The sequence below is a fragment of the Chiloscyllium punctatum genome, chromosome 41, assembly GCF_047496795.1.
Source record: "Chiloscyllium punctatum isolate Juve2018m chromosome 41, sChiPun1.3, whole genome shotgun sequence".
Classification (NCBI taxonomy): domain Eukaryota; kingdom Metazoa; phylum Chordata; class Chondrichthyes; order Orectolobiformes; family Hemiscylliidae; genus Chiloscyllium; species Chiloscyllium punctatum.
In genome coordinates, this window is record NC_092779.1 from 12,484,384 (window position 1) to 12,509,970 (window position 25,587).

Genomic DNA, 25,587 nt, shown 5'->3' on the forward strand with positions numbered 1-25,587 from the left:
AGAAATGATAATGGAGAAGAAAATAATGGCAATTACAGTCATAGAGTCATAGAGATGTACAGCACGGAAACAGACCCTTCGGTCCAACTCGTTCATGCTGACCAGATATCCCAACCCAATCTAGTCCCACCTGCTAGCACCCAGCCCATATCCCTCCAAACCGATCACATTCATACACCCATCCAAAGGCCTTTTAAATGTTGCAATTGTACCCGCCTCCACCACTTCCTCTGGCAGCTCATTCCATACACATACCACCCTCTGCATGAAAACGTTGCCCCTTAGGTCTCTTTTATACCTTTCCCCTCTCACCCTAAATCTATGCCCTCTAGTTCTGGACTTTGTCTATTTACCCTATCCATGCCCCTCATGATTTTATAAACCTCTATAAGGTCACCCTCAGGCTCTGACGCTCCAGGGAAAACAGCCCCAGCCTGTTCGACTAGGTCCTTACCATCAAGTCCTTTTGCTTTCCCAAAATGCAGCACCTCGCATTTATCTAAATTAAACTCCATCTGCCACTCCTCAGCCCATTGGCCCATCTGATCAAAACCCCATTGTAATCTGAGGTCACCTTCTTCATTCTCTACTACACCTCCAATTTTGGCATCATCTGTAAACTTACTAACCATACCTCTTACATTCACATCCAAAATATTTATATAAATGACAAAAAGTAGCGGACTCAGCACTGATCCTTGTGGCACACCACTGGTCACAGGTCTCCAGTCTGATAAATAACCCTCCAGCACCACCCTCTGTCTCTTACCTTCGAACCAGTTCTGTATCCAAATGGCTAGTTCTCCCTGTACTGCACGAGATCTGACCTTGCTAATCAGTCTCCCATGGGGAACCTTGTCGAATGCCTTACTGAAGTCCATAGAGATCATATCTATCGCTCTGCCCTCATCAATCTTTTTTTTCTTAATTACCCTCACACTACCGCCTAACTGCGGTACTGCTTATTTTTTCCGCAGGCGTGCAGGTGTGAGACACAGCGAAAGACACAGGTGCACAAACCTTTATTCAGTTTCCACCACCAGGAGGAGAAGAAACACCCAAGTGGCCGGTGACAAGCAGCACCCTTCACAATCAAAGGGCAATGCTGCGAGATCAAACAGTGAAGGGAAGGGCATGGATTAAATCAAAATAGAGTTGGAGGGGGAAATAATGCACTCCACTCACTGCACCACCCACCTCTCCCTGAACGGCTCCAGGGTGTTGGTAGACACTACATACTCCCTCTCCAGAGACACCCGGGCTCTAACGTAACCGTGGAAGAGGGGCAGGCAATTGGCCCTAACGACCCCCTCCATGGCCCGCTGCCTGGACCTGTTTATAGAACATAGAAGAATACAGCGCGCAGTACAGGCCCTTTGGCCCTCGATGTTGCGCCGATCCAAGCCCACCTAACCTACACTAGCCCACTATCCTCCATATGCCTATCCAATGCCTGTTTAAATGCCCATAAAGAGGGAGAGTCCACCACTGCTATTGGCAGGGCATTCCATGAACTCACGACTCACTGAGTAAAGAATCTACCCCTAACATCTGTCCTATACCTACCACCACTTAATAAAGCGATGCCCCCTCATAATAGCTGACTCCATACGTGGAAAAAGGTTCTCATGGTCAACCCTATCTAAACCCCTAATCATCTTGTACACCTCTATCAAGTCACCCCTAAACCTTCTTTTCTCCAATGAAAACAGCCCCAAGTGCCTCAGCCTTTCCTCATACGATCTTCCTACCATACCAGGCAACATCCTGCTAAACCTCCTCTGCACCCGTTTCAGTGCCTCCACATCCTTCCTATAGTATGGCGACCAAAACTGCACACAATACTCCAGATGCAGCCGCACCAGAGTCTTATACAACTGCAACATGACCTCAGGACTCCGGAACTCAATTCCTCTACCAATAAAAGCCAGTACGCCATATGCCTTCTTCACTGCACTATTTACCTGGGTGGCAACTTTCAAAGATCTGTGTACATGGACACCAAGATCCCTCTGCTCATCCACACTACCAAGTATCCGACCATTAGCCCAGTACCCCATCTTTTTGTTACTCTTACCAAAGTGAATCACCTCACACTTAGCTACATTGAACTCCATTTGCCACCTTTCTGCCCAGCTCTGCAGCTTATCTATATCCCGCTATAACCTGCCACATCCCTCATCAGTGTCAACAACTCCACCGACTTTTGTACTTTCGTATCATCTGCAAGAATGGTCAGTTTGGCCAGGCCCAGGAGCAAACCTACGAGGTGGTCTTTAGACCTGCCCTCCCCCCTCCGTACCGGGTGCCCGAAGGTCAGGAGTGTGGGACTGAAGTGCAACCAAAAACAGAGAAGGTTTTTTAGAAAATCAAAAAGGGAGTGCAAACGCCCACACCCAATGTATACATGGTCCAGACTCCACAGCACAAGCAGGTGGGCTGTGAGTCAGTGAGCCACCGCAATCTGCGGTTGCAGGGGACTGTGCATGCAGCACCCTCCACCCCAGATCCCTGAGAGAAAGGGAGAGGACTCCCACATCAATCCTCTTTGTTACTTCTTCAAAAAACTCAATCAAGTTTGTGAGACATGATTTCCCATGCACAAAGCTATGCTGAGTACCCCTAATCAGTCCTTGCTTTTCTAAATACACGTACGTCCTGTCCCTCAGGATTATCCAAAAGCTTGCCCACCACCGACATCAGGCTCACCGGTCTATAGTTCACTGGCTTGTCCTTTCTTAAATCGGGGCATCACGGTAGCCAACCTCCAGTTTTCCAGCACCTCATCTGTGACTATCGATGATACAGCAATCACTTCCCTAGAGTACACCTGATCAGGTCCTAGGGATTTATCCACCTTTGTGTTTCAAGACATTGAACACCTCCTCCTCTGAAACATGGACATTTTTCAAGCTGTCATCATCTATTTTCCTACATTGTATATCTTCCATGCCCTTCTCTACATTAAAGACTGACGCAAAATACTCAGTTATGGGTATCTCCCCCATCTCGTGTGGCTCCACAAAAAGGCCACCTTGCTGGTTTTTGAGGGGCCCCATTCCCTCCCTCAGTTACCCTTTTTGAGAGAGAGGGGGGAAAGAGGGGGAGAGATCATTTAGAGATGGTGCCTGGGCTCCTACCGATGTCCAGGACTGTTCGATTTCAGGAAGTCTGGCTCATTTTTAATCATTGTCAAGAAAAGACGTGATCAGCATTGAAACACTGCTTTGATGGAATGTTCCTATCGGGACCTTGAGATCTTCTTTGGATAATTGATGTTCAGATAATTAAGGTTCCTCTGTACTCGTACTACCTTTATACTCTAAGGATTCACTCAATCTATCCTGTCTATACCTGACATATGCTTTCTTTTTCTTAACCAAACACTCAATTTCTTTAGTCACCCCTACACCTACCAACCTTATCTTTCACTCTATACTGTCTCTGGACTCCCGTTATCTCATTTCTGAAGGCTTCCAGTTTTCCAGATGCTCCTTTACCTGCAAATATCTGCCCCTAAATCAGCTTTTGAAAGTTCTTGCCTAATACCGTCAAAATTAGCCTTCCTCCAATTTAGAACTTCAACTTTTAGATCTGGTCTATCCTTTTCCATCACTATTTTAAAACTAATAGAATTATAGTCACTGGCCCCAAAGTGCTCCCCCACCAACACCTCAGTCACCTGCCCTGCCTTATTTCCCAACAGTAGGTCAAGTTTTACTTCTCTAGTAAGTACATCCACATACTTAATCAGAAAATTTTCTTGTACACACAACACTGTGGCAGTCCCAGTCTACGTTTGGAAAATTAAAATCCCCTACCATAATCATCCTATTATTCTTACAGATAACTGAAACCTCCTTACAAATCTGTTTCTCAATTTCCCACTGACTATTAGGGGGTCTATAATACAATCCCAGTAAGGTGATCATCTCTTTCTTATTTCTTAGTTTCACCCTGGTTGTATTTCCGGGAATATCCTCCCTCAGTACAGCTGTAATGCTATTCCTTATCAAAAACATCACTCCCTCCATCTCTCTTGCCTCCCTTCCTGAAGCATTTGTATCCTGGAACATTAAGCTGCCGGTCCTGTCCTTAAAAGGTTTTGTTTGGCCGTCACAGAAGACACAAACAGCTTCGCAGAAATGCGAAGGAAACAATGGTCTAGTGAGAAGGAGGAATTAAAGGAAATTAGTTTGCATTAAAAAAGGACAGTGGAGAAATTTATGGAACTAAAATCTGATACAAGATCCCTAAGGCCAGACAGGCGAAAGTGAAGACTGCAGATGCTGGAGATTAGAGTCGAGTGTGTGGTCCTGGAAAAGCACAGCAGGTCAGGCAGCATGCAAGAGCAGGAGAATCAACGTTTCGCGCAAAAGCCCTTCATCAGGAATGAGGCTGTCAGTCGAGAGGGTGAAGAGATAAACGGGGGGGGGGGGGGGGAAGAAAGGTAGCTGAGAGTGTGATAGGGGGTGACGGTGATAGGTCAGAGGAGGGCGGAGCGGATAGGTGGGAAGGAAGATGGACAGGTCAAGAGGGCAGTGCCGACCTGGAAGGTTGGAAATGGGATAAGGTGGGGGTATTGGAGGAATGAGGAAACTGGCAAAATCCACACTGATGCAGTGAGGGCAGAAGCTGAGACGTTCTTCCTCCAGGCATCGGGTGGTAAGGGAGTGGCGATGGAGGATGCGTAGGACCTGCATGTCTCTGGCAGAGTGGGAGGGGGAGTTGAAGTGTTCGGCCGTGGGGTTGGTTGGTGCGGGTGTCCCAGAGATGCTCTCTGAAGCACTCTGAAAGTAGGCGCCTTATCTCTCCAATGTAGAGGGGACCGCTTCAGGAGCAACAGATACAGTAAATGACACGTGTGGAAGTGCAGGTAAAACTCTTATAGATATGCATGGCTCCTTTGGGGCCTTGGACATGATGAGGTGGGAGGTGCAGACACAGGTTTTGCAATTCCTGTGGTGGCGGGGGAAGATGGTGGGAGGGGAGAGTGGGTTGGTGGGGACTATGAACCAGAGATATATTACCCTCCCCACCCCCTATCCACTTTCCAGAAAGACCATCCCCTCAGTGACTCCATCGTTAGGTCCACGCCCTGAGAAGGTGTGCATACGCAAGGCAGGAAGCAGGATATGAGAGATAAGGGTGTGAGCAGCCAAGATTGAGAGGGGTAAATGAGCAGGAGAGGGAATGAGGGTGAGAGGAAAGAGAGAAAGGGCTAAAGAGTCATTAGAGATAGATATCAATAGAACTTGCATAATTTAGGCAGTTTGTTGAGTGCAATGAAGAATACAAAATACCTTGATTTATCGGCCACTCTCCACAAACATCAGATGTAAACTTCAATATGCAAAGAGGATTCTCACTGGGCGCTAGGAGGGCAAATCAATTAGTCACAAATGAGTATTGATTGAGTGGCAGTGTCAATTAGAACACAAGGACTCAGCTTAAGAAGCTGGTTCCATCCAAGATAATGAAAATCTTTTGTGGATTTTCAACACATGCTTGAGTCAGAGATTCTAAATTGAAGAATATCCTTAAGGTGGAGAAATTGCAGTCCACAGGGACAACAGTAGGAAGGAATATCATGCTGACACTGTGACTGCTCCTGATAGTCAATTAGTCTAACCTTGTTTCAAAAGCAAGATGCCTTTTTCAGCATGAAACAAGTATATATAACACTTTCCAATCATGCAGATAATATGCCTCCAAAGTAGTATATCAAAAGATACAAGTTGTAATTTTTATAATGTACAATTAATTGTTGGGAAAAATATTAACTTCCCAAATTAAATACAGTAAATTCTCTTCAGCCGCACAAACATTTTAAATAATCTTTTATTAGAAAAACGTACAGTGCAGAAGTCAACCAAGAAATCCAACTTTTTGACGTTTCTTTCCTAAACTTTCTTCTTTCTCCAAAGCAGTTTGTAAAGATATATGCAATGCTTTTCCAACTCGATTTCCTGTCTGAGGGGGGGGAGGGGAGGAAATAAGGGGAGCGTAATAGGTGGGCGAGAGAAAGTGAGAGGGAGGGGGCAGAGAGAGATAGCGGGGGGGGGGGGGGGGAAGAGAAGGAGGGTGGAGAGGGAGGAAAGATTAACTTAAATATAAAACTTTTTTTTTGTTACTCCAGGTTAAGAGTGATTTTCCATCTTGGCATTGAAAGTTCCATAGCCTATTTGAAAACCCACTTCCTTAGTCCTTCGACACAGTTATAAATCTCACATTACAGGATGTTGACTCATCGGTCAAGTTAAGTCAACAGAGAAATATCAAGAAAGAGAGATTCCATTAGAGACTGTGCACAGACCACAGATTCCCTCAAGTTCAACATCTTTAACCTCAATGAGGCTCCTTTTCCCCGTGATTTCTCTAACCCCACCACCAACTGCATGGTCTCACCACAAACACAAACCTCCACCATTAAACAGACCAAATTTTCTGTAATATCACTTGATAGTGCTTTACCCTCAAGTATTGTTCAAGCAATAACCTAATGCAGCTTTTGTACAATAGCATTTTGTTTGTAACAGTTCCAATATGCCAGTATTCAAATAGAGTGTAGGAGGGTTTAATTCACATCGTAGCATCATAATAGAGTAGTATGATGGGAATCTATAATCTCCACTTCTCAGTTGCTTTCACTCCATTAAAAGCATGCATTTACTTCCAAAGCTCAAACACACCAGCAGTCCGGATTAGGAAGCTTAAAATTATTAATTTGGAGTGGGGGCCGGTGGTGGGGGGGGGGGGGCGGGGGGAGGTGGTGGTCTTTTTAACTGTGCAGGTGATTATTATTTCAACAGTGAAAACATTGAGTTGGACAGCTATGTTAATTTGTAAATTATGTAGGAAACCAAATTATGTTGGCATCTTGATGCGAGTGTCCAAATCAAAGTGACACTGAAAAGAATGAACATTCTGGACACAAGAACTGGCAAACTGAGCTTACAAGTTAAAAACAAAAAAACAACTGGATGTCTTCAGCTGCCAGGATTCCACCATTACCACTATGAACATTGTAAGCAGAGGCAGCAGAATGCATGCTTGTTTTGAACACCATCATGACCAATGCTGTTACTCACTCAGTGACAGAAACAAAAGGCTGCCTGGCATTGCTAACAGTTACTGCACATGAGCAACACATTGTGATTCACTTTCAACCCACCATGTTAGATTTGAGATTTGTTGAAGAGAAACAGGTAAAAATTTGAAATACTACCTGGGGGATGGGAGCACAGGGGGGCTCAGTTCAGTGGAAGAAGCAATAGCAGAAATAATTACATTTGACCCTCTACAACACCCACTGATAGTCTTCCTCTGACAATGGAGTTTGGCTGGAGCTGCACATTTCCATCAGTCAGCCCGTTCAATTGTGAAGACCATCATTGAGCTGGTGTTACATGATCCACACTGGGTCGAAAAGAACCATCAAATGTGAGTGAACTACTTTCACAGAGAAGGGAGAGGGAGGAGGTATTAGATTAGATTAGATTAGATTACTTTTTTGATTAGATTAGATTACTTACAGTGTGGAAACAGGCCCTTCAGCCCAACAAGTCCACACCACCCCGCCGAAGCGTAACCCACCCATACCTCTACATGTACATCTACATCTACATCTACCCCTTACCTAACACTACGGGCAATTTAGCATGGCCAATTCACCTGACCTGCACATCTTTGGACTGTGGGAGGAAACCGGAGCACCCGGAGGAAACCCACGCAGACACGGGGAGAACGTGCAAACTCCACACAGTCAGTCGCCTGAGGCGGGAATTGAACCCGGGTCTCCAGCGCTGTGAGGCAGCAGTGCTAACCACTGTGCCACCGTGCCACCCATGTGCAGACATTTCTACCTGTAATATACTTGCACACCACGTAGCAAATAATTGAGCTGTCCTGATGGTCAACCAATCATCCTTTCATTTAGGAAAGGACAAATGGTGATATAGTGGAAGCCAATAGGAGTGATTTTGTTCGCCTTTATGCTCAAACAAAGCTTAATTAGCTGACAACAATCAAACTGCACAGCAAGGTCAAAGCCCAAAACTACTTTCATCCTTTGGTTTGTTAAGGCAACTGACCCCAAACCCAAGCATTTAATTAACGTCTTGATTCATACCTCTAACATTTCAAAGATACTTTCTGGATCCAAACTGCCTCCTCCAACTTTCCTGAAGCAAGTGCTGGTCCCTTTGCTGGTGACGGAAACCAACAGGCTGGCCATGCAGCACGCTTCCTCCTGCGAAGTGGCATCAACTACGTGCCTGTGACCGATCTATGGAAAGCAAGCAACAGCAGTGATATGTTTAGCGCAATATGGAGTGGCTGCCTCCGCTAGCTGGAGAGTCTAAGAGAAAGGGTCACAACCTCAGGATAAGTGTTGCCTGTTGTGGACAAAGATGAGGAGAAAGGTCTTCACTCACAGGATTGTGCATCTTGGGAATTCTATAGCTCAGAGGGTTCCAGTTGCTCAGTTAATGAATAGGTTTGGCTAGTAAGGTAGTCAGGGTTTGGAAACCATGATCATATTGAATAGCAAAGCAGGCTACATGGTCTATCCCTGTTGCTATCTTTGATGACCTAATACAATTTGGCAAGTACCGTGGATAATGACCTCCAGTGGGAACACCGACTGAAATTTGGGGCTGACAGTTCCGATGCAGCAATGGCTCTCTCGTACCTCAGTGCTGACAGCTGAATGCTTCAAGAAGCCTGGGCCTCTTCTCTGCTGTCATACAGAGTAGTATCTCTCACTTTAATGCACAACACTGAATCAATATAGATGATTTGTTCTGTAAATATTATGCTGTGTATCAAACTATGTCAGCAGAAAACATGGCAATCTCTTAACACAAAATATTTTGAAAAAAATACAAGGAAACATACTTCAGATTAGGGCAAGACCATTTCGATGCAGCCTTTTCTGGGTAAAGGAAGTTTAGAACTTAATCTTCCTAAATGTCTTCAGCACTGAAAATTAAATGCTGGCATGGAAATTTCTTTGGTCAACAAGTGTTGCTAAGTGAAGCAGTGTTAGCAAAGTGTAAAGTTGGGTTCTGAGTGCTAAAGACATCGGGTAGCTTTTCATGTCTGTGGTATTTCAGACACAGGCTTGAAAATGTTCCTAATATTTCTTGATACTAATGGGCAGGCACACTTTTATCACCTCTGTTCATAGAGGTCGCATTCTACTTAACAGATACGCTATACAATGGCCTCTAATCAACTTCTAATTGGATTGGTTTTGGCAGAGGCCTGATAAAAACGAAAAGGGGTATTTAAAGGGGTTAATAACAAAGTGACAGATCAACTCAACATTACAGCTTATATTAATCTCACTGAAAGATGGAACAAGCACATCTGCTCATTCAATTTTCACACAATTATTATGGTGCAGTAAGAGGCCATTCAGCCCAGCATGCCTGCATGATTCTTTTCCCTCATCCCAATTTCCAGCTTTTGCCCCATATCTGTGCACACCGTTTCTATCCAAATAATCATCCAATACCCTCTTGAACACCTCAACTGATTCCTTCTTGTGGCACTTACCTGCTCACCTTTATGTTGTCCTGCATTACCTGACCATTCAAAGGCTTTTAAATAGCCAGAAGACCATTCACTTTCATTCTCAAAATCTTTCAAACAAATCCTCATTAATTATCCTCACCATTTACCTTTTAAAGGGAGAATCCTTTTTTGAAAAAAGCTACAGGAACTAGTGGAAATCAGTCCCTGCACAATACCTTCCACAGAGCACCTAGGTTTTAAAAAAAACTGCTATCCATTGAATGAGTAATCTTTTGAGAAGTCAATTTTTAATCAAATGTTTCTTTAGAAGTTGGTTGTAATACAGTTTTAATTACATAACTTAAACATGAAGATAATAGCTGTATTTCAATACCAATTTTATATGCAATTAGTAAGAGGTCATTTACTTAAAAGGCTTTGTGCAAGATATTTGTACATAGAAGTAGGTTTATCTTACTTTGCTTAAAGTGACTATGCAAGGTACATTTTCCACATTGAGTCGAATGCAGTCATATGGATCATCAGAGAGCTCAATTTCCTTGGCACCCTCATCATCTTCGAGCACTCGGACTTTTGGAATTCTTGAAAAGATGGAGAAAATAAAGTGAAAATGGTTACGTTGAACTTTATCTCCTCTTTGTAAAGAAGTGGTCTTTCAGCCAACTTCTCTGCATGAGTACCTACAGGAGTTATTTTGTAAAATGATAAACAATAGAAAAATTGAGAGATGTTAGAGCACACACAAATATAACAGACAGACACATGTTTGGCTCAGGAAGCACTACCAACATGTAACCAGGAGTCCGGAATCCAGGGGGAATGGTTATTGGGTTTCCATATGGATGTTCATTACTCTAGCATTTCAGCAAATTATCTCAAAGCTTTCAGAGAAAGACAAAGCTACAAATTCAGCCACAGCAGCTCTTAAGCACAATATCGATGAAGTTCTGGAGACATTTCTAACTACAAGTATTTAATTTCAAGCCATCCAACAGACTGGATATTTAACACTGTTAATTCATTAACAATCTTGAAATCTAATCCTAAATGAATGCCACTAGTTCATAGTGATGTTAAGTCTTGTAAGTTTATAGTCAGCAAGTTGATGTTGCATTCCTGAGGCACACCTGAACTGTTTTTGCAATCCAAAAAATACAAATAAGTAGCAACCGACACTTTAAAGTTTGACGGCTACTATTTTAAGTGTTGCCAGTTCATAAATACTGCTATATCAGAGAAAATGTGCTAAACACACAAGGAAGGAAAGTACAGTGGGTCATCTTGAGAAGGTAAATCGGAGAGAGAGTAAACAACCAACCCTTGGCTTATGAGTCAAGTTCTTATGATTTGGTATAAAAAGATTAATCAATTCAGTCAGTGGTCAGGATTGATAGTGTAAATGTTAATATAATCCCAACTGCTTATGTGACACCATTACCTTGCAGGTATAAACAGAGCGACAACCTGGACATGGGATTAAGGATTGGTATGCTGCCCTTGATGAATGTTCTTATATAGTTAATGATTCTGGTGCTCATGCAGTATCACAGAAGTATGATGCACCAAATGGTCATTCAGCCCAGTGTCTGCAGCAACTCTTTGAATGAGTGTAACGACTCAGTGCTAGTTGTCTGCCTTAAACCCATAATGCTGAATATTGATCCTACATAAATAATCATCCTGAATACCTCAACTGAACCTTGCTCAACCACACGACCAGATAGCGAGATCCAGACCCTAACTGCTTGTTGGAGGATCATAGAGATGTACAGCATAGAAACACACCCTTCAGTCCAACTCGTCTATGATGAGCCAGACATCCTAAATTAATCTAGTCCTATTTGCCAGCATTTAGCCCATATCCTTTGGATGAAAATGTTTTCTTCCTACATTACACTTGCATCTTTTGCAAATTATATCTGTGCCCTCTCGTTGTTGATGCTTTTATGTAAGGGAACAGTTTGTCCTTGTCTACTCTGTCCAACCCACTCATGACTTTTCTTTCCAATGAAACAAGTCCCAACACCCCCAGTCTAACTTTATAAGATTCTTACAAATCTCTTCTTCACTCTCTCTAATGCACCATTCACATCTTTCCTAAAGCAAAACCCCCCAGTGCTTTTTGTCGCCAAAAGGCTGAAGATACCATTTGCATGATCATATCCTACATGTTATTAAAAGGGGCATAGCATACGTTCCAAAAATACAACAAAATTCACACAGTTCATTCAGTGCAAGTGGTACTATGTTTAATAATAACTGGTGATCTAAATTACTTTTGGCAGTGCCCCTGAGATATATCTTTCCTCCAATTTATTTCTGCTGCTGCACAGGCCTATGAGCAGCTGTGTGGCCTAGTAGCTTAAAGGGAATGTTGCCCAGGACACAAAACACATGAATCCAACTCTTACCTAGTGTTATGAAGTGCTGCTTTGACTGCTAGAGAGATTGCATCAAAAAGGTTTCCACCACACTCCAACAACTGAAAAACAGACAACTTCAAGTTAACAAAAGTTGTATATTATGGCCTAGCCTTTTCAAAATGTACTCTTGGGAAGGTTGTGTAAAACACATAGTCAGATTGTAAAGGAGGGGCAGAGGGGAGAGAACAAGTCTTATTGAGCATATTGTCCTTTGTTGGGGAAACACGTGAAAAACATGCAAAAGGTTACTGCATTGCACAAATTGACCTAAAGCAGGACAGAACAGATTAGGAGAAGTGCACACAACACAACCATAGCTGTCAATGAATTGAAACTGGACAAATGTGAATACACACTAGAATACCCAAGCTTTGTAGCTATAATAGCTAGCCACACTAACCATATGAATGTTTTGATCATGCACAAAACATCATTTACTTGTCACTAATCCATAATCCACTGCAGAAATAAAGACTATACTTTCATATACATTTATTGAAGAAAAAGTTAAAATGATCAAACAAAATAATGCAAGAACAAAGACCAAAATTTTCAGACTAAAACGATTGCTCTCCAAGTTCTGTATCTACAGGAAAAAAAAATTGTCTCGTAGTACATTTTAATATATAAAAACTTGGAAATTTGACACAATTTTGCATGCCCAAAAAATGTTTCTAATTCACATATGTACTACTATACATGAATCACTGTCATCAAGTTCAGCCCAATGACGGTGTGTATGGATTCTGAACATCTCATCCTGAGATAAGCATCTAATTCTTACCATTCTCATCTTTTCACATTATTAGAACATAGAACATAGAAGAATACAGCGCAGTACAGGCCCTTCGGCCCTCGATGTTGCGCCGATCAAAGCCCACCTAACCTACACTAACCCACTATCCTCCATATACCTATCCAATGCCCACTTAAATACCCATAAAGAGGGAGAGTCCACTACTGCTACTGGCAGGGCATTCCATGAACTTACGATTCGCTGAGTGAAGAACCTACCCCTAACATCAGTCCTATATCTACCCCCCCTTAATTTAAAGCTATGCCCCCTTGTCATAGCTGACTCCATACGTGGAAAAAGGTTCTCACTGTCAACCCTATCTAACCCCCTAATCATCTTGTACACCTCTATCAAATCACCCCTAAACCTTCTTTTCTCCAATGAAAACAACCCCAAGTGCCTCAGCCTTTCCTCATAGGATCTTCCTACCATACCAGGCAACATCCTGGTAAACCTCCTCTGCACCCGTTCCAGTGCCTCCACATCCTTCCTGTAGTATGGCGACCAAAACTGCACACAATCCTCCAGATGCGGCCGCACCAGAGTCTTATACAACTGCAGCATGACCTCAGGACTCTGGAACTCAATTCCTCTACCAATAAAAGCCAGTACGCCATATGCCTTCTTCACTGCACTATTTACCTGGGTGGCAACTTTCAGAGATCTGTGTACATGGACACCAAGATCCCTCTGCTCTTCCACACTACCAAGTAGTCTACCATTAGCCCAGTAATCCATCTTTTTATTACTCTTACTCTTATTGATTGGGAAATAAGTATCGCTGGCTAGGCCAGTATTTCTTGCCAATTCCGAATTGCCTTGAAAGGTGCTGGTAGACCAGATTCCTGAATTGTTGCAGATTTTTGGATGTGGATCTACCCACAATGCTGTTACGGAGGGAGTTCCAGTGATGTTGAGAGAATAGTGGTATAGTTCCAAGTCTGGATGGCATAAGGCCTAGAGGGAAACTCTCAGGTGGTGTTCCCATGCATCTGATGCCTTTATTCTTCTAGATGGTATGGTCACAGTTTTGCAGGGTGCTATCTAAACAGCCTTGACAAGTTGTAGAAGGCACTCTATTGCTTCTTGGTGTCATGGTGGAGGAAGTGAGTTGATAAGGAAGGAGATGAATTGCAGATTAAACTGACGGCTTTGTTTTGGATGGGGTTAAGCTTCTTGAGTGTTGCTGGAGGCACTCATGGAGACAGTATACCATCACACTCCTCAGATGACTTGCCAATGGAAAATGGTTTTGGGAGTCAGGAGGTGAGCTACATGAGGCAGCAATCCTAGCCTCTGACCTACTCTTGTGGCCGTAGAATTTACAGGACTGTTTTAGTTTTTGATCAATAGTAACTCTCAGTATGTTAATGGTCAGGCTTTGTCCATGGAAATAACCCACACGTTTTAAAGATGTTGACATTTGTTAACAACTTTTTATCCTTTTATTCAATATTCCTACAGAAAGTTAATGTTACTGGTTGGACATGACAACTTGATGGTTAGAATAGTGATACGTACGTTATATGCAGAATCAATTCACTGACTGGGTGTCCATGGTTCTTTGTGAGAAAGTGTTTTTTTTCCCTGGGATAGAAACATTTAGCTGAAATTGCTAATTTTGTTTGGTAGCATCAGTCACCATGGGAACACACAAATTGACCCAGGGAGTCAGGGCTAGCAGCAAATCATTCCCGTTCTTCTTCAGCTTTCTTGCTGAACCCATTGTGTTTGACCAAGTCAGGCAATTTGATGCATTGGCTGTGTGGCTGCTTTGAGACAGGACTTTGATCAAATGTGCCCAAATGAGATCTTGCATCATTCAACAGCTGTGCCATACTTTCCCAGAGTGTGCAGCAATCGGACAGTCTAATTTCAGTGCTGTCTCACTTTGCATGACAGATGTCACCCCATTAAAATAAATCAGTTAAATCAATTAAAATAAATAAAATAAAGCCAAGGTCAATATCAAACTCTTCAATTCCTGGCAAGCTGAATTAGTGTTCCTTTCCTGCATTGAACTACTGTCTTTAAATCCCAAATCTGACATTACATAAACATATCTGTTTTAATTTTTCTAAATTTATGACTCCAACTTTCTGCTTTCTGAAGAAAACCTACCAGTACATCTACATACAGAATCCAGCAGTGTTCTCTGGGAGTAATGCACAGTGTCTTCAACTCCAAGGTACTGGTGTTATCAAACACTCTGTACAGGGTGTTGGCGATTTCTGTGCCCAGATCTTCTCCTCCTCGCCCTTCAAACTCAGGGGTTGCATTGGCAGAGCTAGTGAACAAAATCATATTTAAAATAACTCACTAATATTGTGTTCAGATATGATGAAAATATTGCATTTTGATTTATAAGTCAACGCTTTGACTTCAAATAGGTAGAGAAAAATTCCAGCTGATCCCAGCCCTCATTTCAGTCTCACATATTAAATGAAATCAATCAACATTAGAAAGCACTCCACTATCACCATCCAGTGGATTATTCATAGAAGTACAATTCACGTACATGCATGTTCAGTGCACTATGTAATGTAATGATTTGGAGGTGCCAGGTGTTGAACTGGAGTGTGCAAAGTTAAAAATCACACAACACCATGTATAGTCCAACAGGTTTAATTGGAATCACTAACTTTCAGAGCGTTGTTCCTTCATCAGGTGGTTGTTAAGCCCATTAATCGCTTGCTAACGACTTAGGAGCTATATAAAAAGGTGCTCTGTAGGAATATTTGAGACCGTTGCACATATAAGGGCCAAAAGATTGGTTGTAGAGGTAGAAAAGGTAATGGTGGTAACGTCACTGGACAAGTAAACCATATGCTCAGATGATTGGTTTGGGGACATAGGTTCAAATCCCACCACAGGAACTGGCGAGATTCAAATTCAGTTAATAACCCTGAATCGGATCATGACAGTGATCAATAGTTGTAGAGACCCACCTGGCTTGCTAATATCCTTGAGGAAAGGATATATGTTAGGCTTACCTGATGAATACATGTGATTCCAGGCCCACAGTAAGGTGATTGACTCTTGGCTGTCTTTTGAAACGGCCTTGCAAACCACATAGTTTAGGGACAATCATAATCCAATTAGGACTGGCCTATATCCTAAAAAGTACGTTTTTAAAAGACATTTTAAAAGATAGGTAAGGTAAGAATTTAGATTTAGGTAAGAATTGGGCTTGGGACCCAGGCCCCAAATTAAGGCATGAACATCAACAGCAGGGCAATTAAAACTGACGACACTTCAGAGGCCTAATTTTAGGTGTACAGTTATCTCAGAATGTGGAACTGAGAACATTACAGAGATAGGATGGGGCAAGGCCATTAGGGTAAAGGGGCAGCAAATTTAAAATATAGGAGTTGAGGAGAAACTACTTCTCCCAGAGGGTTGTGAATCGGTGGAATTCCCGACCCCAAACTGTGGTGGATGCTGGGACAGTGAGTAAATTTAAGGAGGAGTTAGACAATTTTAATTTGTAATGGGTTGAACAAATATGGAGTGAAGGCAGGAAAATGGGGGTGATTGAATGGCAGAGCAGATTCAATGGGCTGAGTGGCCTAATTCTGCTCCTATATCATATGAACGTATAAGGCAATGGATGAATTAGAAAACAGGATGAGAATTTTAAAAGTAAACTATTGTTTAGCCAACAGCCAATAGGCTCAATATGCAGAGAGATGATGGGAAAGGGGACTTGATATGAGACTTGGGAATGAGCAGGTTTTATTTTAGCCACAAGTTCACAGATGGTGAGAGATGGGAGGCCTATCAGGCCTGTATTCAAATTGTCATGTCCAGAGGTACAGAGACGAGGAATTTTTTTTATGCCTGTCATGATCTTCACATCTTTTCAGACAGATCCTTATTAATTAAGTGGATTAATGTGGAGCTTGCCTTGAGGTCTGTCATTTGACAAGCATCTTACCAGTCCACAAAGAATTCCAAAAAGCCTTCGTATGGTCTCTCCAGTTTAGGCGTGCCCATTTCAGCTTTAACACCTACGAGAATATCTGTGTGACCCTGTGAAAAAGTAAATACCAAAATACATTTTTTACTTCTCTTAAAAAAAAAGAACTTTGAACAGTACAGTAACACGAAGCATTTCCCTCAGTCTTTTAACAATTAAATCAATGTGACTAACATGCATATTGCTCAATTCAACCCACTCCAGTTAACCTTGCTATTGTATGTACCAGCATCAATACTGGTGGTGGACTGAAGGAACATCGTACCCGATATCTTTAATTGCCTTAAGTGCATCGCTGGCACTGACGCCTCCAGTGGTGACTACCATGCATGCTATAATACATTTTAGTTACATTGGGTTATAGATGGTACAAACCCTTCCCTGATTTACAACGGCACGACCGAAAGCATGCTAGATAGCTCTTTCCAAAAATAAACCCTCCAGCGCTAGTCCTAGAGGTTGGCAGCCTTCCCAACCCTGAAATGGTTAAAAGCAGTGTTCTCTTTCATCCTGAAATAAACTTGAAGCCATCTTTAAAAGTGGCTTATTTCCATCACTACAGCATTCCTTGACCCCAATTTTGCCTCAATCCATCGATATAAAAATGCCATTTTTGCCAAATGGTAGCTTAGCTTGCAACTCCGATTCAGAATGCCAAAGGCTGGTTTCAAGAAAACTGAAAGTCAGACACTCCGAGACTTTACACTAACTCCCCTCTTAAAGTTAGCAATCATTTCCTACTACTCCAAACCTCCTTGATTGCGATGGGATTCTACTTGATGAGCTCTGCCTAACAGTTTGGGCATTATTGCAGCTACTTACCTGATCTACCTTCACACAGACATTCTGGAAAGGCAAGAAAGGTGCCAGCCTTGACAGATAACTTGCACTATCTATTTTCCAATAACATTCACATTCCTAAACAAATCTTTCCTATTACAGTGTCTGTAAAATGTCCAGTGTACTACACTTTGAAATGCAGCGACTAATGAATAAACCAGTACAAAACTAGAATCTGAGCAAGCGCAGAATGGCATCCCCAGCACAAACACAATCGGCTGAATAGTCTTTTCAAGTGAAGCATCATTTTAATGTTTCACCCTGGCCCAGCTTAAAAAAACTACTCTCCAAAGCAATGAATTGCATCAAAGCTCAGAGCATTGCTGACCAAGTAAACTCAGAGTGCGAGGTGGATGTTGGTAACAGACTATGGTTGGCACCTTCAGCAACAGCCTGGCAGAACTGGACCCATTCCAACATCACATGTTTCGTGATGCAGAGGGAACATCTTGACTGCGTTTTCTTAAAGGAACAATTATACCAAGCGCCTGCATGTGATGTTGGATAAACAATAGATACAGAAGCATATTCATTGTGTTGACAGGCTGTTAAACTTGGTCCCTTGCAGATTTCCAAACTTCAAAGTTTTATCAATATCTTGTGAAACATATCTTGTCAGAACATAAATGAAGCTTGCAATATCTAAACAGCATTAGACACGATAAATACTTTAATTCTAACATCGAAAGCATAACAGCAGATTTCTGAAATTGAAAAATGCCTTTGAATCAGCCCAGTCTCTTCCTCTGAAGAATATGGACCTTGAAAATTGTGGTGCTTTTTTCTCTTGCATCTGATGGCAACCAACAAGCCTCAATACTTCCTTCATTCTTGCTCTCAAAAAGTAATACTTATGTTGAAAATCAAATCTACAGCATACAACACAGACAAATTCAAATTTTGTTCATAGCAAGATGAGGACTTGCAAGACATACTTACTACAGATTGAGCTGTTGTTTGAAGCTTGAATGCAATTGAATGCAGGAAAGCTACTCTGGAGTAGCACCAGGTTAGATCTAGCTTCACTGTTGTGCCTGAATAAAGTAACCATTTTAATTGGCTACATTCAGGGTGGCATTGTGACTGCCCAGAAAACACTGGTCACTTTAGTTATACTTTACTATGATTTCCTTCAGCTTCCAGTTAAAGACAACAGTTGTTGTCAGGTGTGAACATGGAGGTTACTGCACTCATACAAGGAACATAGTACTGAGAATATGTATAGGGAATGAGCAGGTAGGGAAAGAGTTACGTTTTGAGTTTTGTGAAACAAAAGGTTCAGCTAAGCATGACTCAGATCAACTAAGAACTTGCAGTTAACAATGGGGTGCTGAAGGCAAGGGTAATGGGTTAACAAGGTGGAAAAGTATTCATTATGTCGAGCCATTTAACATTATTGGAAGCATTCAGTATGTAAGGTCAGATTAATAAGGTGAAAAGTATTCATTATGTGAAGCCAGTTAAGGTTAAGAACATTCATTGTGTAACAGCAGATGGCTTAATCTTTACTATTGACACTCGCTGATTAGAACAGTAACCCAATCTACATGTACTTTGCCTTATCTGGATGTTTCTCCCTGTAAAATGACGCTATAATTCATTAAGAAACTGCTGTTTGAGTGAAGACTGAGAACTCATGTCTCTGTGCACATGGGTGAACATTCACTCTCCCTCCAGGGCCTGGAATAAAGATGAAGGAGGTAAAACTATACTGTGGCTCTGAGCATTTTGCTTCAACTGAGGGGGGGAAAACAGGACAACAGTACCATATGGCAAATTGGTCTGCAACACAGAAGAATTTGTGTCACATCATCCTTCTGGCTCCTTCAACACAGAATCACCCAATGGTTGCAGAGTAGGAGGTCGTCATTTGACTCCCTACTTGCACCAACTCTTCAAACAAGTGAAATTACATTGTGCCAATATCTTGATTCTTTTAACATATTCTCTGAAAACTGCAATAAGAGGTAAGATGTGGTGTTATATGATTCCTGTGCTGGAGGGAATCTGCATCATTGGCCTTCAAAGTGGTGTGGCGAGCAAACTGAGTCACCTCTGTTTCAGTGGTCCAATACGACAACTTTCATACAACAGGGAAAGATTTCAATGGGATGTCTGGCTGATTATCTTTTGAAAAGCTACCTGAGATGCCAAATAGAGAAATTAGGTGCCTCCTTCAATGGTTCCCAGCAGGCAGTGTTCCACCACCTGTGTATTATGTACTATTAATGAGAAAACATTGCTTCCTCTGATGATACAACCAATTGGAGACAATTCGCTAGATGAAAAATGCACCTAGACCACTCTGCCACCAGAACCTAATTTCCACAACAATAATCGTCTAAAAAAACCTTATTGATCGTCCAAGTGTATTTCAGCAAAGTCCTGCTTGAATAAGAAGTTGATGATGATGTCTCTATTAGCTTTTTATCTTGGAAAAGGAACTAGCATTCATGACTCTCACAGGAACAGAAGTAGGCCATTCAGCCCTCAAACCTGCTTCATTATTCAATGAAATTATGGCAGATCTGTGACAAACTCTATATCTGTCAGTATCTACTGTCTCTTCAATGCACACATTTTGGCCTGTCAAACCGAGCTGTTGTTAATCTTAGCCTGCCAATCCTCTAGAAATGCCAACTGTTTTAATTTGAAAGTATGTTGGGATAAACAGTGGGCAAACGGATTATCTCCACATTTTCAACTCACCACCAATTCACAGATTTGTTGGAAAGTTTCCTCTGGCCCAGACTTCTTTTGGCACAGTCTCTGAATCAAGCCAAGAGTCAGATTTTCATCTTTCACAGTGAAGAGGCAAGTGACCATGAAGTCAAGGGAACCCACTAGGAAGCAGACATTACAGTTCAGATGAGGATTATAAGAGACAGGATTTATAAACATCCAGAAAGGAACAAGTTGATTTGGGATAGTCAACACAGTTTTGTGAAGGGAAGGTCGTAGCTCACAAAAGTTCTTTGAGGTGACCAAACAGGTGGAGGAGTATAAAGCGGTTGATATGGTGTATATGAATTTCAGTAAAGCATTTGACAAGGTATGATATGCTATTGTAGAAAATATGAAGGCATGGGATTGATCATGACTTCGTGGTTTGGATCAGAAACTGTAAGAAGACAAAGGGTGGTGGTTGTTGGAAAAATGTTCATCCTGGAGACCAATTGCTAGTGGAGTACTTTAAGGATCTGTTATGGAGCCACTGCTGTTTTATAAATGACCTGGATGACAGTGTAAAAGGATGGGTTAGTAAATTTGCGGAAGACACTAAAGTTGGTGGAGTTGTGAGAAGTGTGGAAGGATGTTGTAGGTTAGAGAGGGACATAGATAAGCTGCAGAGCTGGGCTGAGAGGTGACAAATGGAATTTAATGCAGAAAAATGCGAGGTGATTCACTTTGGAAGGAGCAACAGGAATAGAGTACCAGGCTAATGGTAAGATTCTTGGTAGTGTAGATGAGCAGAGAGATCTGTGTGTCCATGGGCACAGATCCCCAAAAACTGCCACCCAGGTTGATAGGGTTGTTAAGAATGCATACGGTGTATTAGATTTTTTGGGTAGAGGGATTGAATTTCGGAGCCATGAGGTCAAGCTGCAGCAGTATAAAACTCTGACACGGCTGCACTTGGACTAGCGTGTACAGTTCTGGTCGCCACACTATAGGAAGAATATGGAAGCATTGGAAAGGACGCAGAGGAGATTTACCAGAATGTTGCCTGATATAAAGGGAAGGTCTTATGAGGAAAGACGGAGGGACTTGAAATAGAAGATGATCAGAAGATTAAATAGGGTGGGACAGTGAGAGCCTTTTTCCTTGGATGGCTCGCACAAGGAGACATAGTTTTAAATTGAGGGATGATAGATACAGGACAGGTATCAGAAGTAGGTTCTTTACTCAAAGAGTAGTAAGGGTGTGGAATGCCCTGTCTGCAACAGTAGTACACTTGCCAACTTTAAGGGCATTTAACTGGCCATTGGATAAATATATGGATGATAATGAAATAGTGTAGGTTTGCAACATCGAGGGCGGTAGGGCCTGTATTGCGCTGTAATGTTCTAAGTGATACTTTTTATGAACATACATTCTGGTGAGAGTTTGAAACATCCAGGTGACAATTCTGTCTCTTCCACCACTATCAAAGAATCACAGTTGATATTCAAATCAAGTGTTGTGATAAATTTTTCAATTTAGAATAAAGGCAGCACTGCTTAGTACTTACAATTTTCACTCTAGCAGATCCACTTGTGTTTGACACAACATCTGTTTCTATCTCAGTGTGTCTATAATCTTCACACCCACGACCGTCAATTCGTAGATCATCCTGAAGAATGGAGATTGGAGAAAGTCACTTAAAACATCAGTTCCCAACTGCAGAAAATCATATTATAGAAATTATATACATATATGTTATATATTGCAGAAACAAAAGGGACAATGCTTCTATAAAGAGATAGGATCCGAAGTAGACTATAAAGCTAGTTGAGTCTGCTCCAGAATTCAATGTGATCATAACTGATCTTGGGGTTCGACTCCACTTTTGCCACCATGCCCCAAAACCCTCAAATAAAAGCAAAATATTGCAGATGTTTTATCTGAAATCAGAAATACAAACAGATAATGCTGGAGGAACTCAGCAGGTCAGGCAGTATCTGTGGAGAAAGATACAAGAGTTAATTCAATTCTGAAACAGAATCTTTTGATGAGCAATAGTAACTGTCCAAAAACTCTGGGAAAGAGAATTTAGAAGATTTACCACCCTTTGACTAAAGAATTTTTTTTATCTTGGTCCTAAAAGATAGAGTCTTTATCCTGAGACTGCGCCTGTGCTGTAGATTGCCCAATCAATGGAAACAACCACTCAGTCTCCACCCAAAATGCATCTTTAGAATCTTACACATTTCAATGAGATAACCTCCAGTTCTTCTAAACTCCAGAGATCTAATTTCATCAGATTCTCATCATAGTCAAACCCATCACTCCAGGGATTAATTTAACAAACCTGAGCTTTACTAACTCAATGCAAACATACTTTTTCTTAAATGCAGAGACTAAAACTGCACACTCAGTTGGGGTCACACCAAAGCCCCTTATAACTATGACAAGACTTGCATGTTCAATTACTCTAATCTCCTTGCAAAATAAAAGCCAATATGCCTTTGGCCTTCCTAATTGCTTGCTGGATTTGCATACTAACTTTCTGTATATCTTGCACAAGCACACCCAAGTCAGTTTTTTTAACATATCAACAAAGAAGTTTGACAATTTTTTTAAAATGTTCTGTTTTTCTACCCTTCTTACCAAAAAGTGTATTACTTCACACTTGCTTTCTTTATAAACTGCCTGTTAACTTGGTACCCTCTCACTAAACCTGTCTATGTCTTTTTATGCCTCAGTGACCTCCCCACACTTACCTTTCCCCCTAACTTTGAATAATCTATAAATATACATAGATTACCTTGGCTCTTCAAAGTCTTGAATGTAGATTATAAATAGCAGAAGCACAATAACTGACTTTTAAGGTATTTGACTATTCAGTGCCTGCTAACCAGAAACTGTCACCTTTGTACGCACTCTCTGCTTCCTTGGTGCTGACCAATACAACAACTATACTTCTATTAGCCCTGCAGGGGGTTGATTAGCTGCCATCCAGTTGGCTGGAGGATTGGTATGCAATGCAAAAGTGAAGTCAACATTGCAGGTCCTACCGGAGATCACCATGAAGGTCCAACCTTCTCAATGTCTCCTCTCAAAGGCACAGTAACACTCAGTATCAGGTAGGAGACAGTTAGGTCTGCAGATCAGAGTTGATCAGAGCTGGAAAAGCACAACAGGCTAGGCAGCATCCGAGGAGCAGCAAAATCAAAGTTTCAAGCCAGAGTCCTTCCACATCCCTTCCTGATGAAGGGCTCCAGCCCAAAATGTCAATTTTCCTGCTCGTCAGATGCTGCCTAACCTGCTGTGCTTTTCCACACACTCAACATTTAAACCACTATCCGTTGTCTCTCTCTCTCTCTGGTAAGAGAGCAACTCCAGGGTCCTCTGGTACTATGTCGACTTTACCGTTGTAATGTTAAAAGATTAAGTTGTACTCTCTCCCTGGACGCTAATGTAATGTTAAAGGGTTAAACTGTACTATCTTTTTCCAGATGCAGAATACTTTGGAAGTGGGTGGGGACAACATTCATGCAGAAATGTGGATGACTCACTTCTTCTGGCCAGTCATTTTCTACTACTCTACTGCTATTATCAAATTAAACTCTCATTCAATCCCTTCCATTCAAAAAATGCTTTCACAGCCATCCCCCAGCCAATCAAATTTGTTTACACAATCATCCCCCAATAATGAAGCATTTCACATCTCCATTGTCTGGGGAAGTAGCAGAGCCAGAAGCAGTTTACAGGGTCGCCCTGAAGTTAGAACATATCACACCTACACTGTCTTGGGGAATCATGGAATCAGGAAATCGTTTGCATAAACGAGTCGGCCTTCCAGCCCTTTGAGCCTGCTCCACCACGTGGTCCCAAACTCCAAATTATCTATACAAATTGTAAATAATTGTGATCCCAACAGCAATCCCTTAGTCACACCACTAGTCACTGATTGCCAGCCAGAATAGCACTCATTTATCCCCACTCTTTGCTTCCTGTCTGTCAACCTATCCACGCTAATATTCTACCCCTAAACCATGCATCCTTATATTATGCAGTAGCCCCATGTGCGGCACCTTGTCAAGGGCCTTTTGGAAATCTAGGTACACCGCATCCACTGAGTCCCCATTATGCACCTTGTTTGAAATGTCGTCATAGAATTCCAAATGATTTGTGAAGCACGACCTGCCCTTCATGAACTCACGCTGCTTCCGTACAATGGGACAATTTCTTTTGAGATGTCCTGCTATTTCTTCCTTGATAACAGACTCAAGCGTCTTCCACATTGGTTAAACTCACTGGTGCAAAATTCCCCATCTCTTGTCGACTTCCCTTTTTCAACAGTGGTGTCACACTTGCTATATTCCAACCTGCTGGGACTGCCCTAGGGTTCAGGGAATTTTGGAAAATTACTGCCAGTGAACCTGCTATTTCTCCTGTCATCTCTTTTAGTACCCTGGGATGTATTCTATCCAGGCCAGGAGACTTATCTATTCTTAGATCTATTAGCTTATCCAACACTAGCTCTTCCATAATAATTGTTTCCAGGGGGTCCTCATCTACCTTAATCTCTTTGTCACTTATTGGCATGTTATTAATATCCTCCACTGTGAAGACTGATGCAAAGTGCCTGTTCGATGCTTCATCCATTTCATCATATTCCACAAATGTCCCTTCTCATCACCTGAAGGACCAACATTTACTTTAGCCACTCTTCTTCGTCTTACATATTTATAGAAACTTTTGCTGTCTATCTCTATATTCTTAGTTTTTTTCTCATACTCTATTTTACTTTTCTTTATATCTCATTTTTGAAGCTTTCTGTTGACCTTTAAAGTTTTCCCAATCTTCTACATTCCTGCTGTTTTTGGCCACTTTGTATGCCTTCTCTTTTACTTTGATAGCCTGCTTTATTTAGTTCGACACCCATGGCAGATTACTGCTCCTCTTACAGTCTTTCCTTCCTACTGGAAATGTCCAATGTCTAGATGTAGGCTTGCTCGCTGAGTCCAAGTGGGGTCCTTCCTTATCTGTATGTAAGGATACTAGTGAGAGAGGGTCATGTCATTTTGTGGCTAATTGGTATTCATGTATCCTGGTGGCTAGTTTTCTGCCTGTTTGTCAAGATACATACAGATAAGGAAGGACACCACTTCGACAGGTACAACACATCTATCCTCAGACAAGCCAAACAAAGACACGCACGAGAATTCCTAGAAGCATGGCATTCCAACCGGAGCTCTATCAACAAACACATCAAGTTCGACCCCATCTACCACCCCCTTAGAAAAGGAGCAGGAAGTGACTTCACCACAGGAAATAACATCACCAACCCAAAGAATCCAAAC

The 25,587-nt window shown here is 41.9% G+C and overlaps 1 protein-coding gene across 5 annotated transcripts in view; it reads right to left on the reverse strand.

Moving 5' to 3' along the window:
* The window catches only part of clec3ba (C-type lectin domain family 3, member Ba), a 52,690-nt gene that overhangs the window by 21,541 nt on the left and 5,562 nt on the right, over nt 1-25,587 (reverse strand). For 2 of the 5 annotated variants that reach the window (XM_072560379.1, XM_072560381.1), the window contains exons 2-7: nt 21,810-21,911; nt 16,697-16,791; nt 14,881-15,046; nt 11,952-12,022; nt 9,998-10,121; nt 8,132-8,287 (exon numbers count right to left, since the gene is read on the reverse strand). In XM_072560379.1, coding sequence (XP_072416480.1) covers nt 8,132-8,287; nt 9,998-10,121; nt 11,952-12,022; nt 14,881-15,046; nt 16,697-16,791; nt 21,810-21,911 — 714 coding nt within the window. Of the gene's footprint in view, nt 1-5,303; nt 5,485-5,823; nt 5,974-8,131; nt 8,288-9,997; nt 10,122-11,951; nt 12,023-14,880; nt 15,047-16,696; nt 16,792-20,287; nt 20,422-21,809; nt 21,912-25,587 lie in introns of those variants that run through there. The other 3 variants (XM_072560380.1, XM_072560382.1, XM_072560383.1) reach the window with 3 other exon arrangements.